Here is an 18,979-nt window from a genome sequence, read left to right as displayed (position 1 = left end):
CGTTAGGTAAGTATTTTTTTCTAAGTGTCAAATCAGGGTTTTATTCTCATTTTCTTATTCTCTTTTCCTCTTATCTCTCTTACTTGACACATAAAAATCACAAAAAAAAAAAAAAAAAAAAGAAGAAAAAGAAGAAAAAAAAAAAAAAAAAAAAAGAAGAAAAAGAAGAAAAAAAAAAAAAAAAAAAAAGAAGAAAAAGAAGAAAAAAAAAAAAAAAAAAAAAGAAGAAAAAGAAGAAAAAAAAAAAAAAAAAAAAAGAAGAAAAAGAAGAAAAAAAAAAAAAAAAAAAAAGAAGAAAAAGAAGAAAAAAAAAAAAAAAAAAAAAGAAGAAAAAGAAGAAAAAAAAAAAAAAAAAAAAAGAAGAAAAAGAAGAAAAAAAAAAAAAAAAAAAAAGAAGAAAAAGAAGAAAAAAAAAAAAAAAAAAAAAGAAGAAAAAGAAGAAAAAAAAAAAAAAAAAAAAAGAAGAAAAAGAAGAAAAAAAAAAAAAAAAAAAAAAGAAGAAGAAGAAGAAGAAAAAAAAAACTCAACTACTATGGATGCAGCAACAACCCCGTAGGGATAATGTAGACTTGTACTAATATGGAAAACATTTAATATGTCGTTCCATGCATGTATTTGTTTCTTTAGTAGTATTATATATTATTGGTATGGGCTAATTTTATTGTGTATAAATATTAAAGAATGTCAAAACATAGGACTTTTTCTTTAAAGACATTGTATCAGGCACCCTAATTAGAACGTACAATAACGTAAAATATCATATAAATATGGATAATTTAATAGTGTGATGTATAGTGCAAATTGGTATTTAAAAATTGTGTTAGAAGCGTTGAAATTATAACAATGTATCACTCAAGGTACTTAACAAATAAATCAATCAATCAATCCGGATTGATCATATTTGCTATAAAATAAAGGGAAAGACGCAATTTCAATTTCATAAATATTACAAACTTTAAATATGTACTAAGTCAAGTTTCACGGTGTATTTACTTGTTGGTATGTTGCCGTGCATCTAACTTGATTACACTTTTACATATCATAAATGCATTGATGCATTCTAAAACATTTGTTTAGTCTACTATACATTCAAAATTTGTAATAATTATTAAAATGCCACCATACTTTTTTAAAAATCTTTTTCTTTATTTTCTAATCCTTGGTTAATCTAAATAGAGCGATCAAAGATGACATTATTACACAATTTTTCTACGAGGAGCATTGTTCTCATGATCCTATATATATAGGGACATGATCAAATGAGAACATACATGGTTTTCTTATAAAAAGTGAAGACTGATCTCAGCTATCCGTCAAGATTCATCAATATAGTTGAGAGTTTTAGTAAAAAAAAAAACATAGATCAAATTTATAATTATTGAAAATTTTTAAAAAGTTTTCAATATTTATAAAAAAGAACCCTACCATTTTCCCCTTGTTTTTCAACAACCATCACTCCATTAGTCATTGATCTACCTAGATGGATGAGTTCAAATGAGAACAATTCCTTCCTGTAAAAAATAAGGACTGATCTCAACAGGCCATCACAGTTCATCAATGGTTGAGAGTTTCGTAAAAAAAAAAAAAAAAAAGTCAATGTTTAATTATTGAAAACTTTTAAGTTTGTAATATAGTTAATTCCATTTTTTGTCTTAGATTTATAGCTAACAGTCCATTTTTAGTATTTTTATGAGCAAATACTAATTTTGGTCCCACGACTATTAACAAAATGATAATTTTGATCCACATGTTTAATTTCTACTAATTTTGTCTCACGACTATTGTTTTAGTACAAATTTTCATCTACGACTATTGTTTTAATGCCAAAATTCATTACACCAGTCACCCATCCGTTTAAAATGTGAAAAAATCTAAAATTATTAAGGATATTTTTATCATTTTTAACTTAATATCTCAATTTAAGCATGAATAAATTGATTTAAGTCTTAAGATTGATCAAAATTCGTAGTTTTCCTCCTCATTTTACCTTAATTTGAGGAGTACTGTGAATTGTAATCGATCTTAGGGCTTAAATCTCTTTATCCATGCTTAAATTGGGATATTGAATTGAAAATGACGAAAATACCTTTAAAAATTTTAGATTTTGGCAGGTTTTAAATGGATAGGTGACCGGCGCGATAAATTTTGGCACTAAAACTATAGTCGTGGGACCATAATTAGTACTAAAATAATAGTCGTGGGACCAAAACTGGTAGAAATTAAACATGTAGACCAAAATTATCATTTTGCTAATAGTTGTCGGACCAAAATTGGTATTTGCTCGTATTTTTATTCAAAATGTTACTTTTGGTCCTAATATTATTGTGGCGTAACCATTTTTTGTCATCTATCAACAAAACAGTTTAAATGCAATTAAATACAATGATATTTCAGTCTTCAATAATTATAGATTTTTTTTAAAAAAATGAAAATAAAAATATAGCGGGTTAATCTACTTTGTATAAAAAAGATTGAAATGTCCTTGTATTTAACGGCATTTCAACAATTTTATTGACGGAGAACCAAAAATTATTATGTCACAATAATACTATGACCAAAAGAATATTTTATGTTAAAAAAGAGTTAAAGTACAATTCTCAATGCCAAAGACCTTGTGGTCTAGTGGCACCCGGCGTCCCGGTTTGCACTCCCACATGGATGATGTGAGTGGGTTCGAGGGGTTCGAGCTTCAGTGGAGGCAACTGTTGACTATTTTCAGCCATTAGATCATATCAACTCATCATATATATATATAGAGTCGTGTGACGGTGTGACCTATTTTCAGCCATTAGATCGAATCAACGCGCAATATATATATGTTATAGTACTTAATAAAACACATCATTCTAGGTATTAAAATGTACAACGTGCCTCATGTCACTATTTACACATATTAGAAAACATGTGCTAGTTTTCAAAAAAAAAAAAAACATGTGCTAAAATATGCACCATTAATTAAAATGCACCACACTTATTAGAAACACATGTGTTAAAATACACACCATTCAATGTATTAAAATGCACCATACTACGTATTAAAACACATCATTCCACAACACAGTTACACATCATTCTACGTATGAAAATGCACCAACGGATAAATTAAAACACGCCATTCCACAACACAGTTAATGCACCAACATACGAAACACGCCATTCCACAATACAGTTAATGCACCAACATACGTAATAAAACACACCATAGCATGTATTCAAACGTACCACACTATGTACTAAAATACACCATTCCAATTCACGTAATATAAATACTAAAATTACCATAATAACCCCACTTAAACATACGCGAATTTCAGTAAGATTAATGAAATTGGACGGTGCAGATTAGGCCGCATGACCACACCGGAGCTCGCCGCCGCATTTGAACCAATATATATATATATATATATATATATATATATATATATATATATATATATATATATATATGTACATACATGATAACTACTTACAGATGCATGCATAAATGTGTGTGTAGAAAAATGGTTGGTAATGTTTGAATAGTATTACGTAATTTATTATGCTACAATATATATTTGATATTAATTACAATATATTAAAATTAATTTGAATACTACTATACACTCAACCTAATATACATTCTAACAGTGTAAAAAATCAACCCATATAATATTAAAGGTACAACACAACAAAGACACATAACATTAAAATATGCACAACGCACACGTTAACACTATAACCAAGTGCTAGAATTACAATAAGAATATTAGTATAGAGTAATGATTTCTTTGAAAGAATTGTAGAAGTGGTGATGTATGAAATTTAAAATTAAAGTCAAAGATTTGGTAGAGTATATTTCTCATTGCAAAGAATATTATAGAAATGATTAATACTTCAATGTCTATTTACATGAAATGTTTAGGATAAAATGCTTACCGTTCTATCAAAAGTTATAACTAGTAACAAATGCATAATTTTATTTCTTTATATTTGTGCATCAGTTAACGTCATATTTTGATAGTAGAATGTTGAATTGTTCTGATACCAATTATTATAATAAAAAATTTATTACTATCCCAAAAGTTATAACTAATAATAAATATATAATTTTATTTCTTTATATTTACTACCGCACTACATTTTAATAACAAAATGTCAAACTCATCCTTTCAACCCTCCCCACGGCATTTACTGTTTAATAATCAAATTAACTTTTCCTCATTTGCTAACTTTCCTTCGAATTGCGCGCCCACTATGGGTTTTATTCTGATCTTATCAGGAAGAGCATCATTTCTTTGTGTGGAGGAAAAAAAAAGTGGTGGCAAATGATTCAATTGGGTAAAAAATAAAAGTAAAAACAAGTCTACTCAATTAATATTGACACCATATATATAGCAATGTGATCACACATTCACACATGGGCATAGTCAATGCAATAAGTGTATTATTATTAAAAAAGTTTTAATTATGGAGTATCTTTTAACACAATATGTTTTTAGTGAAAAAGTAAAAGATGTTTTGATCATATTAACAGGGTTTGTACGTAAAGAAAGGAAAAATGGTGGCATGTGATAAACATGATCCTCTATTTCTTTTGAGCCATACTACATATACATATCTCATCAACTCTTTTTTTCAGTCACAAGAGAAACTCATAGTTATTAATCAAGGGTGTGCATTGATTAAACTCTACTCCAATACGTTTAATAGTTCATTCCCAAACCACATAAGAAGAATGATCCACACTAAAAATATCTTATGTGACGAATTAAACTGAGAGTATAGTGTGACTTTTAAGTACAAAAATCATACTTCACCTATTCAGACATCTTTGGACATATCTCAACTTTTTACTTTTTTTTTTTTTTTTTTTTTTTTTTGGGTTTAGCTTCCACACAAATAGTGAACAATGCAATTTGTGACTGAATTAGAGTATTTACTCCCTCCAACTCTCCAAGGGTCCTTGTCATTTTTAGTTTCATTTTTTTGATCATATTAAATGGGTTTGTACGTAAAGAATGGAAAATTGGTGGCATGTGATGATAAACATGATCTCCTATTTCTTTTGAGCGGCACTACATATACATATCTCATCAACTCTTTTTTAGGGTGATGAGGAAACTCATAGTCTAATTAAGAGTGTATTATAAATGTAATCTTAGTCCAAAATGACATTGTACTACTAGTTAACATATTATGTACATTCAGTTAATATATTACTTCATCCGTCCCATTTTATGTGTCTGGTTCGGTTAACGAGATTTGACTGAAATTATTTTTAATTCAACTTTTCATAATATTAAATTTAGTATTAATATACAAAACTTATATATTTAGAAACTATACTAAAAGTACTATTAAATACAAAAATCAAATTTAAAAATAAGTAAAAAATAATAAAGAAAATAACTAAAGAAGAAAGAGTTGGTTTGACCAATGAATAGTAAGTAGGACAGATAAAATGGGACGAATAGAGTATATACTTATAAATACACTGAAAGGGTGCGTTTCGTTCACACATGGGAATCGGAATCGGAATCGGAATCGGAATGGGTATCAAATACTTGGTAACGGTAATGGGTTTTGGTGAAAGTATTTAGCATGTTTGGTAGTTGGGTGGAATGGGAACGATTATTAATAGTTGGAGAAGAAAGGAAGAAGGGAGATGAAACCCTTATTTAATAAGCGAATGAGTTGTTTTCAAAAGAAAAATAAGGGAATGAGTTTTCTCATTAATGGGGTATTCCAAACTCATAGTAGCATTAACAAAACCTATCAACCAAACACAAGCAATCACTTTCATACTCATTCCTTATGCCTAAACCCACCAACCAAACACACCCAAAGTACATAATATGTTAACAGTATATACATAATAATTAATTGTAACCAATATGGTTGGTGTGGTGGTTCAGCATCCCGTTCCTTAAGCATGAAATTGGAGTTTCGATTCTTATCCATCTATTGTATTTTAACTGAACTTACATAATATGTTAATTGTAATAGATACATAATTTATTAATCGAACTCATTCATAGTAAAACAATTGCACACAATACAACCTGGCCGGGCCATCTTTTGCAGCCGGCCAACAGCAATTCATGATAGCGACCTGCTGGTTTTTGTAGGGTAAACTATTGTAATTATTGGCCATTCCAATGAACAAATTCATGCATCCTCTCCTCATCACAATTTAACTATTTTCCAACAACTTAATTCCTTTTTTTTTTTTTTTAATGTAAGTAAACGTGGTCTGAGAGAGCCAGCGGAACTGACAGAATTTGTAAAAATAATTTATTTCATTTAAAAAATAGTACTTCCTCAATCCCATTTTACTTGTCATATTTACTATTCATTGTTTATTTTCTTTAATAATTTTTATTATTTTTAAATTTAACATTTTGTGTTTAATAGTAATTTTAATGTAGTTTCTAAATATATAAATTTTATATATTAATACTAAATTTAATATTATAAAAAATCGGATTAAAAAAATAAATTTAGTCAAGACTCGTTAAACGAATCAGACAATCAAAATGGGACGGAGGTAGTAGGATTGTCATAGCCAATTGAAGCATCAAATTGGTGAAGATGGAGCCGTCAAAATATGTAGAAGAGAAAAGTCAAACGAGCTGAGGGTGGAATGGTAAGCTAGCTAGTAGAATAGTTGGTGCAGTGGTCAAAACCTATTTTGCTTTGTCTTCTGCTTTAACTAATTTGTGCATGTGGGTATCATCTAATTAGCATTTAATTAATAATATAGATGTAATCGATCAAAAATCAAAGTTTCCGGTAAGTTGGTTCAAAAAAAAGTTTTCCGTTAGTTAGGTCAGGTATCGAAAAATCTAATATTATAACTATTGGATTGGACAAGATACTGAGCTTAGTGATGAGCTAAATTATAAATAACTTATATATATATATATATACACACACACTAGTATTTTGTACGTGCGATGCGCGAAAACTCATGCCCAATATTAAAACATTAATAAATATAAATAATTAATATTTATAATTCGAATTATATATACACAAATAATATATGTATTTTATACACAAGTACACATATATGATTTACCATTAATAAAAATTTAATTAAAATATAATCAACCATTAAATTAATTATATAATGATTTTAATAGAATGATAATTAAAGAATAGGAAAAAGATATGATAGATATAGGTGTATGGTAATAATGATGGAGTTAAAATTAACGGTGTTATAACTGTGTAAGGGTAGTTTTGTATAACAAGAATGTAGTAGGGACATTTTTGTCTAATAACATTGAAGTGTACAACATTTAAAGCAAAATATATACATTTATTAGCATACAAAAAGAGGGACATAAATCAAGGATATAACATTGATTGAGAGTTATTATGTTTTTAGATATATATTAATATATTATGAGTTACTCGGTGATGGGTAAATACGCACAAAAGACTGATCCGTACAGCCGGTCCGTCAAGAAGTCACCCGACCGGTCAGTCATAGTCATCAACCCAACTGGAATAAATCACTTGTGATCAACCGGTCCGCTTGTACCGATAGGCCTCGTGACAAAATGCTCTCGGATCACCCTTGGAGTCGTCCCGACAGAAACACACCCGACCGACCTACCGAAGGGTGACCGGTCGGTCAACAAAGTGACGCAACCTGCAAGCCGAAATCTTATCTTACACAACAAGTAAAGCAGTCCAACTTGCGCCTGCAGGCCGGCGATTGACAACTTGCGGCTCTACAACCTCGACCAGTCAACCTACGCGTAGCCTGCAGAGTGACCGCCTGACCAAGCCAACAAGAAGACGCCACGTCAAGCCACTTGCAGCTGGTGCATTAAATGCGTAGACCGACTTGATTTAGTATAAATAGGAGGGGTCTCCCCCTCACTTAGAAGATGCATCTGATTGTAATTACGACTACGCATTACTTGTAATCTCACCCTACAAACATCAATCTATATCACGGTCTACACCCCGTGTAACTGTTCGCTCGTAATTCCCACTCTGTAATTGCAACCTGACCGCCCTACAATAGCAGCCTGCGCTATTCTAAGCGACCCGCTCATAACTACTTACCACTCGGGATATTTCTCAGCCTCGGACTGCCCGGTCGCCCTACGGTAGACCGACCGGCTGACCTACGAGCGCCCTCCCACTTATTGACAAACATACGTATTCGTAGTGTAATCATAACCCCCGGTTCCATTTACGCTATCACTCGGTGATCGCAGTTTTTGGACGTCCAAAACTAACTAATAACCGATTCACTAAATAACTATTTTTTTGAAAGACACTAAATAACTATTTAAAAATAATAATAATAATAATACCGATAATTAATCGAAAACTGAAATTTTTGATAATTATTAATTTTGTCAATTTTTCGAAAATTGTGCTGTCCCCTACCTGATGTGGGTGATTCTCGTATGTTGTACATCATTGAATTCTATGCTTTTTTTTTTTTTTTTTTTGAAAACATTGAATTCTATGCTTTAATACTTAAAGATGACGGTCTACTGCACCACGTTCTAGTCTGATGGAGCACTGGTTTGGTTTGCTACAATGCGGAAATGCTGTCATTCCATGAGCTATATTGACGTAGAAAAAAAATAATGTTCATCATTTAATGATATTTACTTTCAACTTGCCATTATCTTTAAGAACAATCATTTGTTTTTGTTGACTACTTGTACGATATAGTAGGCGTCAATCATGAGTTTATCAATACAACATGTGATAATCAAGTATAAAAGAATCATATATATACAATAATAATCCAGTCAACTACTACATAGTGTGACGATACTTTTGTTATCATTCTAAATATCGAGTAGTTGCAAGATCAAACTCTGATGGTGGAGCATTGATTCTTTGGCCTGAAAGATGATTGATTGATCAAATGACACAATAGACATGATATACAATTTGGAAATGATGGTTGATTGATCAAATGAATTAGCCTCTATTTGTTTTTTTTAGGGTGATGAAGAAAATCATCGTCACTATCAGAGGGTGTGCATTTGATATATCTCAGCTAGTCGCCTTGTGACCCTAGCTTAAAAAAAAAGACTACAAAGAGGGAAACCAACCTAAGTTACTTATAGCTGACCGACTCAAACTAAGGTAGTTCAGATTCAAACTAGTGACATTATGATTACAAGTTTGTATCTTTAGTAATTTTGACTGGGGTTAACCCAATTAGCCCCCATTTGTTGAGTGTTGAGATTGAAGTAGTTAATCCAATTGGCCCGGTTGGACGTGAGATTTGCGCCTTAAGTTAGGCGCATTTCCTTTTCTTCTTTCTTGGTGGGTCCCATTATTGAGACAAAAATCAATCTCCGTGCAAGAACTTCATTTCTTCTCTCTACTCTTCCTCTCTCCCCCAAGAAGCTTTGATTCCTCAAAAACTCTACCAAAAATTACAATTGGGATGCCCTAGTCGGAACTTGTTTGCATGGCAGTGATAAGAGAATGAGGTTCCCAATAATTTCATTTAGTGCTCTTCACTGTCAATGCCCATCAATGTGAATGTCTCAATTATTATGTCCCATAGCAAACAAAAAGAGAAGACAAATATTATTTGGATTCCTACGTTGTATTTCATATTTTTATTTTTTTTCATTAAAATTTTATTATTGACATTTTCTTTTGAGATCCAAAATGATCAAGATAATTTATCATTTATAGAGATTGAGAGTCCAACTAATAAAACTCAAAATAGAAGTGGACCGGAGAAGTACATAGACCAATTAATTAAATAACAAGAAAAAATATCCTTAAAATTAAAAAGGAAAAATGCAGCAAGTTTAATAAATGTTGTTTTCATTTTTGACATTTTGTGAATTATGAATTTGGTGACCTGCCCAGTTCTCGCCCTTCTTTTTCTCACAACAATAATAATAACATAAAATGAAAGATTAGAAGCACCTGTGAACGGTGAACCGATCAACTTCAGTACCGTATCTTTTATATATATTATAGTTGGAGAAATTAATACTTACAGATGTTATAGTTGGAGCTAGACTAATATATTAAATGTCTAGTCGAGAGCATACATTAAAAAAATAAAATATAAAAGTAATACAGAGTATATAGTAGCATACAAGCATCAAATCCCCTTGCTTTGCCTCAATAATTTCACACACAAAATTTTAGTACATGAGCTCACTCAATCTTGACTTAGTCATTCAGTCATCTTCCTTAAAAATTATAGCATAAATAAAAATTATATTGGTGTAATAATTTAAATTGATAAGTTATACATTTTGATTTATTTTTTGTATAATGATAAGACATTTTCAAAGTTATCTTCTTTTACCTTTTTACTTTTCTATTTATGTTCAAACTGTCTTATTGCAATTATGCTAAAAAAAAAACTTACTTATTGCAAAATATTTTTTAATATTTTAATAATAAAAACAACAAAAATCGATAATGTAAATTTTGTTTTTATGTTATTATATTATTATTGAGGAAATATCACTTTGGTCTCACGAATATTAACAAAATAACAGTTTTGATCCACATATTTAATTCTTACTAATTTTCATCCATGATTATTATTTTAGTGCTAAAATTCACCACGACGATCATTCCTCCGTGTAAGACATGTCAAAATCTAAAACTTTTAAATATATTTTCGTCATTTTCAACTTAAAATATCAATTTGAACATGATTAAAAAGATTTAGGCCCTGTTTAGTAAATAATCAGCCTATCAGCCAATTTTGGCTTATTTGACAACTATTAGTTAGTAAATAATAAGCTTTTTGTAACTCCAAAATGCTAAAATTCAAAAGGCTAATCAAAGCAGATTTTTCAATTAGCTTTTTGAGAAAAGAAATTATACCAAACAGCTATCAGCTAACAGCTAATTTATCAAACAACTTTCTACAATCAACTAATGTTATTAACAAATCATACCTTCTAACTCAAACAGCCAACCCAATCAGTTAACAGCGATTTACCAAACAGGGCCTCAAGTCATAATATAGATTTCCATTCAGAATTCTCCTTCTCTTTATACAATTATTACAACAAACCAAACAGTCATTAAAAGTTAACATATTTGTGAGCGGCATTAGAATTTTTCCTTCTAGGAAAGAAGCGTTCTATCTGGATACGTCTCACGAGGAAGACGACAACTCTGTTTATTCCGGGAAGACGTGAGCGATGACGCGATCTCCTTCTTTCCGCAAGCTCAAATGCCTCTATATAATATGCATATAAACACATACACATTCAATTCCCATTGACGCCCACAAATTTTATACACCCACGTATAGGTCTGGGGCTGTAAGTGCTCCAGAATATCCAAAACCAACCGAACCCACCACCCTAATCATGGATAAAACAGTGCCCGGTTAGTTGTGGGTTCTACTTTTAATTTTCAGGCCAAAACGTTTGCAGAATTTCATAAAATTGCCGTGGCTAGGCTAGGATCTTCCTTGAACTTAAAAGTTTGTGACTTTGAGAAAATCCCAGAGTTTTAGTGCCATCTTCTACGATCTTCATCCAACACTGGTGCTGCTTCTCCCGTGACTCTGGTTTGTCCTCTGACATTTGATGTGTTTCTCTACTATTTTACTGGTCCAGCTAAGGATGTTTGTCATATGCTATCATTTTTTTAATGTTTATGGCTGGCTGCAGTCTTGGATCTTGCTTTTGGTTACCATCTTCTCATGCTCTCTGTTTACACTACAATTTTTAAGTGGATCTTGTTCTCATCACTTCTATATTTGGCTTCTATTACTATTGCCTATTAAGACAAGGAAAAACCATAAGTATAGTTGTCTGCATCTTTTCTCTGTGTTTTTTTTTTTTTTTTTTTAATTCCTGCAATCACTGTTGATATAATTTTTAAAATCAAGAAACTGCTATTTCAAAATGCAAAAGTTTCTTGCTTTCTTTAGTCTGTGCTTTTCACTGGGCTTGTTGAGTTTGAGCAACCTTGTTCTATCTGGTCTCTGATCAAAGAGTTCTATTATAAACTAGGATTTCTAGTGAACTTCACTGAGCATACACAAGGTAGCAGAACTTGTTGCAATTTTCTTCTTTCTGTATATGTTTTTTACTTTTTTATTTTATTTTATTTTATTATTATTATTTTTTATGCTCATCATGCTCTGTTGAATATTCATTTTTCTACTAGAGCTGTTTATCTTATTTTTACAGAAGTTTATTTTCTTGCTGACATGAATGCTTTGATTGCTATAACAGGGATTTGCAGGGAAGGTTAATAGATGGAGAAGCTTTGGTCTATGTTCTGTGGCGCATCAGGTTGTACAGATCAGAATGGGAAGCCCTGTGTTGCTGATTTGGTGCTTGTTACTCATCCTTCCTCCTGTATCAATAACATGTTGATGATATGTTTTGATGTTATTCTTTTGCTTGTGCTTCTATTTGTTGTGCTCTCCAAGTCCACATTAAAACCTACGAGCTCTCGTGGCATTGGCATTAGTCGTTTGCAATTGATCTGTGCCATCTTTAATGGTTTAGTGGGTGTGATATATTTGTCATTGGGAATTTGGATTTTAGAAGAGGAAGTTAGGAGAACCCAGAGCATGTTGCCTATGCATTGGTGGTTACTAATGTTGTTTCATGGGATTGCATGGTTATTATTGAGTTTGACTTTCACTCTTCGTGGAAAATACTTTTCACAAACATCACTAAAGCTTTTCACCATTCTTGCCTTGGTGTTTGCTGGAATTTCTTGTTGTTTCTCTCTCACCATTGCTATTGTTTACAAAGAAACAACTGTTAAGATAGCTTTAGATGTACTGTCTGTCATAGGAGCAAGTTTATTGCTCTTATGCACTTACAAGGGCTTTAGATTTAGTGAAAATGATCTTTATGCTCCATTAAATGGTACTGCCAATGGAAGCAACAAGATTGATCATGTAGGATCAGTCAGTAAGTTTGCTGAAGCGGGGACTTTGAGCACAATGACTTTCTGGTGGTTGAATTCATTGATGAGACTTGGGAGGGCGAAAACTCTTGAGGATGATGACATTCCCAAATTGCGTGAGCAGGATAGGGCAGAGTCATGTTACTTGATGTTTATGGAGTTACTGAACAAACAGAAACAACGGGATCCTTTGTCCCAACCTTCAATCCTGAAGACGCTAATAATGTGCAACCAGAAAGAGCTCTTTGTGTCAGGATTTTTTGCGATGCTAAAAATTATTACGGTTTCTGCTGGTCCTATGATTCTTAATGCCTTCATTGAGGTTGCAGAAGGAAATGCAAGTTTTAAAAACGAGGGATACATTTTGGCTGTACTGCTTTTCGTTGCAAAGTGCTTGGAATCTTTATCGCAAAGGCAGTGGTACTTTAGATGCAGACAAATTGGGCTAAAAGTGAGGTCATTACTAACAGCCGCCATATATAAGAAGCAAATGCAATTATCCAATGCTGCCAGGCTAACACATTCTAATGGCGAGATTATGAACTATGTCACTGTGGATGCCTATCGCATTGGAGAGTTCCCGTTTTGGTTGCACCAAACATGGACTACAAGCCTTCAACTCTGCTTTGCACTTGCAATTCTCTTTCAGGCCGTAGGGCTTGCAACCTTTGCATCCTTAGTAGTAATAATACTAACAGTGCTCTGCAATGCTCCCCTCGCAAAATTGCAGCACAAATTCCAATCCAAGTTGATGGATGCACAGGATGAAAGGCTTAAGGCCATGTCAGAAGCTCTTATGAATATGAAGGTTCTAAAATTGTATGCATGGGAAACTCATTTCAAAAACGTCATCGAGAGTATGCGGAAAGTAGAAGAAAAGTGGTTATCGGCTGTTCAGATGCGTAAAGCATATAATAGCTTTCTATTTTGGTCCTCGCCTGTATTGGTGTCAACTGCTACTTTCGGAGCGTGCTACTTTCTTGGAGTTTCATTGCGTGCAAGCAATGTGTTCACCTTTGTAGCAACTCTTCGCCTGGTTCAGGATCCTATAAGAACAATTCCTGATGTGATTGGTGTGGTGATTCAAGCTAAAGTTTCATTTGTAAGAATTGTTAAGTTTCTCGGGGCACCTGAGCTGGATAATGCAAATGTTAGACAGAAGCATAATGTCCAAAATGTTGCAAGTTCTGCAATATGTCTGAGGTCAGCTAATCTTTCGTGGGAAGAAAATCCACTAAAACCTACGCTTCGAAACATCAATTTGGAGGTTCGCCATGGTGACAAGGTTGCTATATGTGGGGAGGTTGGCTCAGGGAAATCAACTCTTCTGGCAGCAATTCTAGGAGAAGTTCCAAGCATCCAGGGAATTGTAAGTTCTACTTCTTTTTTCTTTTACTACATTGTATAGATAATTCCTTTTGGTTTAAAATATTCTATAATAGGCATGTATATATAATTTTGTTTGCCTTCTATAGTTTTGAGAATTTTACTCTTGATCATTAACAGGTTGAGGTATATGGAAAAATTGCCTATGTTTCTCAATCAGCGTGGATTCAGACAGGAACCATTAGGGATAATATTCTATTTGGTTCTTCGATGGATAGCCAGAGATACCGGGAAACCTTAGAGAAGTGCTCACTAGTAAAGGATCTTGAGCTGCTACCCTATGCAGATTTGACTGAAATAGGAGAAAGAGGAGTCAATCTTAGTGGCGGTCAGAAGCAACGGATCCAACTTGCTCGTGCTCTATATCAAGATGCTGATATCTATCTATTGGATGATCCTTTCAGTGCTGTTGATGCACATACTGCTACCAGCCTATTCAATGTGATTACTTTGTGACTCTTATGAGTATTCTTAAAGTTTTATTTTTTCATTTATATTTGAAAGCTGATCTGAGCCTTTTGTAGGAATATGTCATGGGAGCTCTCTCGGGGAAGACTGTCTTGCTTGTGACCCATCAAGTTGATTTTCTTCCGGCATTTGATATTGTCCTGGTTTGTTCGTCTTTGCCTCGTTTCTCTTTCCAATTTAGTTTTTGATGAAACAAATAATGACACTTTTTATCTTTTCCTTTCAGTTAATGTCAGATGGCGAAATTTTACAAGCGGCTCCCTATCAACAGTTATTGGCCTCGAGCAAAGAATTTCAAGAGCTAGTCGCTGCACACAAAGAAACCGTGGGTTCTGAAAGGCTTGCAGAGGTTACTTCTTCGCAAAAGAGCGAAAGATCTACAAGAGAAATTGGAAAGACACAACTCGAGAACCAAACTAAAGACTCTACAGGTGATCAACTTATTAAAAAAGAAGAGAGAGAAGTAGGGGACACCGGACTTAAGCCTTATTTGCAGTATCTAAGCCAGAACAAGGGCTACCTGTTCTTTTCCACCGCGGTTCTGTCACACATTATATTTGTGATTGGCCAAGTATTACAGAACTCGTGGATGGCTGCAAATGTTGAAAATTCTCAAGTTAGTACTTTGAAGCTAATCGCGATTTACTTGTTAATTGGAGTCGCCTCAATGGTATTCTTGCTGACTAGATCTCTATCGACGGTTACTCTGGGTGTGCAATCATCGCACTCTTTGTTCTCACAACTTTTAACCTCTCTTTTCCGTGCACCAATGTCATTTTATGATTCCACACCACTAGGAAGGATACTAAGTCGGGTATGCTTTTGGTTTATAAGTATGTCATGAGATAAACTCACTATCCCTTCCTCTCGCATATGTTTATTAATCTTTTCATAATCAATGCAGGTATCGGTAGATTTGAGTATTGTTGATCTGGATGTTCCGTTTAACTTAATATTTGCAATTGGAGCAAGCATAAACTTCTATTCTAATCTTACAGTGCTAGCAGTTGTTACCTGGCAAGTCTTGTTTGTCTCCATACCAATGGTTTATCTTGCCATTCAATTACAGGTAAGAATTTTACATTGTAGGGCTTAGATTTTTGTTTTCTGTTTCACTTGAACTGATAAGTTTCTTGGACAACAGAGATACTACTTTTCATCTGCCAAAGAATTGATGCGTATTAATGGGACTACCAAATCGTTTGTTGCAAACCATTTAGCCGAATCTGTTGCTGGGGCGATGACAATTAGGGCATTTGAACAGGAGGATAGATTCTTTGTGAAGAATCTCAAGCTAGTTGATATAAATGCTAGCCCCTTTTTCTACAACTTTGCAGCAAACGAGTGGTTGATTCAAAGGCTAGAAGTAATCAGTGCGACTGTTCTTGCCTCATCTGCACTTTGCATGGTTTTGCTTCCTCCCGGGACTTTTAGCTCAGGTTTGCTGCCTAAATTTATCTTTAAGACTGGGCTCCTGATAAATTTTTGTTTTCTAAAAATCATCCATAACGTTGCAGGCTTCATTGGGATGGCGTTATCTTATGGTCTATCGCTAAATATGTCCCTCGTCTTTTCTATCCAGAACCAGTGCACTATCGCAAACTATATCATTTCAGTGGAAAGACTAAAGCAATACATGCATGTACCAAGTGAAGCTCCTGAGATCATAGAAAAGAATCGCCCTCCAGTGAATTGGCCGACTAGGGGTAAAGTGGAGATTGAAGATTTGCAGGTAAAATTCATTTTTTGTTGCTCGTTCTTATTACAAGTAAGGATTCCCATAACATTGCATAATGATGAGCGATATGGAAAACAGATCCGGTACAGGGAAGACACCCCACTTGTTCTACGTGGAATTAGTTGCACCTTTGAAGGAGGGCACAAGATTGGCATTGTAGGCAGGACTGGGAGCGGGAAGACCACACTTATCGGTGCTCTCTTTCGCCTCGTTGAGCCAGCAGGCGGCAGGATTGTGGTGGATGGAATCGACATATCTAAGATCGGGCTCCATGATTTGAGGTCTCGTTTCGGGGTTATACCACAAGATCCTACTCTTTTCAATGGAACAGTGCGATACAATCTAGACCCCCTCTCTCAGCATACTGACAACCAAATATGGGAGGTATATATAGCCAAGCTGATTTTTAACTCTTTTGAAGTTTTTTTCTTCCATCTTTAACCAACCATGTGTTTTATTCATAAGGTTCTTGAAAAGTGCCAACTAAAGGAGGCCGTGGAGGAAAAGGATAAAGGGCTCGACTCCTTGGGTAAGTTTTGTTGTATAGTATATGCCTCACTTAGGAAAGCAATAAAATTGAATCCAATCAATTAGCTAGTCTAACTCATGGCCTTATATACCAATATGCTTTATCTTATTTTTTTCAACGTAGAACTCTTAACATGTATTGTTTTTAGTAACAAGAAAGAATTTGTTTCATTAGTTTTGGAAGACGGATCAAACTGGAGTATGGGACAAAGACAGTTGTTTTGTCTTGGCCGTGCTTTGTTAAGGAAAAGCAAGATTTTGGTGCTAGACGAAGCCACTGCATCAATTGACAACGCCACAGACATGATTCTGCAGAAAACAATCAGAACAGAATTCGCCGATTGTACTGTGATCACAGTTGCCCATAGAATACCCACAGTTATGGATTGTACAATGGTTCTTGCCATTAGTGATGGTGAGATAGATAACCCAACCCGAGCCTCCATTTATCCTTCAAACGTCAAGCAATTATCTTATGACCTCATATTCTTGTTTGTAATCTACAGGGAAACTAGTGGAATATGATGAACCGATGAAGTTGATGAAGAAAGAAGGTTCGTTGTATGGACAACTAGTGAAGGAGTATTGGTCTTATTACCAGTCTGCACAATCACATTGACTTTAATTTCAGCTTCAATTCATCCAACAAGAGCACAAGAATGAGAAGATACATATATAAAATTGGAAAATGGTTTTAAACGTATGGGTTTTCAAAGAATCAAGGGCGGCGAAGTGATGGGATTGGGATAGATCTTGTTCTTGATCGTATGATGTGCTATGGTAAAGTAACTAGAATTGAAGTTAGAACATGAAGGCGGCTTTTTGTGGAGGGTTGGTGAACCAAAAATATAATGTAGCTTGGATTCATCATTCCTCCTGTGTAGTGGTGCAGAGAAGTAAAAGTCATTATCTTGTGATATTTGTGTGTATAATTTTGGTGCTATGAATTGTATTTGCCGTCTCCAATCTTTCGCATATGTTATATTTTCCAACGACATTTATATCATGACCTGATCCGTCGCATAAATAAGGACTCGTCACTCAAAGTATTACGAAATATTATTATATTGAACTCGGGCTTGTATTAGATTAAAATTTTTATGAGTTTATATTTGATTAAAATTTTTATTAATTTAAAATTTTGAAGGTATTCAATTCAATAAAATATCCTCCCATCCTCACATATATAATCCGTCACCATCATGAAAGCATACAAACTATAAAATTGTACAATAATTATATCATGGATCAAATTATATTGCATATTAAGGACATGCATCTAAAAGACATTTCTATGTTTTCTTTACACCACCATATATCCTATACCTCATGAGAACATTTTATTAGCTTGATTGATAATAGAAATGCATTTTCACAATAACATTTTTTAAAGAACTCGTTACACATTAATAAGGTCAAGAAATCATTCATTATAGTGGTTATCTTCCATTTATTTAAAAAAAAAAAAAAAGCACAAAATTTGATTTTTTTTTTTGGTAAATTCACGGGGTCTTTCTGTATCCGTTTAACGGTCCAAGTCCACCCACGTTCGCTCCGGGAGGCACGGGAGCTGGCCCAGGGGGAATCGTCACTTGTGAGAATCGAACCCGGATTCTCCCGGAATTCCTCCCCACAAAGAGAGCTCAAAATTTGATTATAACTGTAAATAATAATGTCATTTTAAAAATAATTCAAACTTCTAACTAAGAAGTCTCACTTGAAACTCGTTTCGAGCAACAAAGTGGAGTTCAATCCTTGCCATAAACAATGAGGGTTTGGATTTGGGATGAGCTCTTTGTGCACAAAAGTGTATAGTTTGGTTTTTAGAATCCTAATCATATGAGAACTATGCCCCCAAGTGAGAACGTGATGACAAATCCAAACCATTGATCTGCAAGATTTGACGGATGAGAAATCAAGTAAAAAAATGAGCGGGGTCATTTTCATAAATATTATAAACTTTTAAAA

General features: G+C 33.5%; 1 protein-coding gene across 2 annotated transcripts; it reads left to right on the top strand.

Moving 5' to 3' along the window:
• Window positions 1–11,224: 11,224 nt before the first annotated feature.
• LOC116011954 (ABC transporter C family member 10-like) lies at window positions 11,225–18,006 on the top strand. 2 transcript variants are annotated; one of them, XM_031251397.1, is made up of 12 exons: window positions 11,226–11,530; window positions 12,204–14,260; window positions 14,398–14,718; window positions 14,802–14,888; window positions 14,972–15,559; window positions 15,650–15,814; window positions 15,890–16,184; window positions 16,263–16,477; window positions 16,562–16,867; window positions 16,949–17,012; window positions 17,187–17,426; window positions 17,518–18,006. In XM_031251397.1, the coding sequence occupies exons 2-12, from the start codon at window positions 12,227–12,229 to the stop codon at window positions 17,628–17,630; spliced, it is 4,428 nt and encodes a 1,475-aa protein (XP_031107257.1). In that variant the 5' UTR covers window positions 11,226–11,530; window positions 12,204–12,226; the 3' UTR covers window positions 17,631–18,006. The 2 variants fall into 2 exon arrangements, with proteins under 2 accessions (XP_031107256.1, XP_031107257.1); XM_031251396.1 differs by having other exon boundaries at window positions 11,225–11,530; window positions 15,890–16,477.
• The last annotated feature ends 973 nt before the right edge of the window (window positions 18,007–18,979 follow it).

This window comes from Ipomoea triloba, chromosome 3 (genome assembly GCF_003576645.1).
Source record: "Ipomoea triloba cultivar NCNSP0323 chromosome 3, ASM357664v1".
NCBI classification, from domain to species: domain Eukaryota; kingdom Viridiplantae; phylum Streptophyta; class Magnoliopsida; order Solanales; family Convolvulaceae; genus Ipomoea; species Ipomoea triloba.
Note: the sequence above shows the minus strand (reverse complement) of the source record. Positions and strands in the feature narration are given on the sequence as shown.

Coding starts and splice junctions, on each gene's coding strand:
- LOC116011954 (XM_031251396.1), top strand. CDS start 12,227: ATGGAGAAGCTTTGGTCTATGTTCTGTGGCGCATCAGGTTGTACAGAT. Junction 15,815..15,889: donor ATCTTGCCATTCAATTACAG/GTAAGAATTTTA, acceptor CTTGGACAACAG/AGATACTACTTTTCATCTGC. Junction 16,868..16,948: donor CTGACAACCAAATATGGGAG/GTATATATAGCC, acceptor TTTATTCATAAG/GTTCTTGAAAAGTGCCAACT.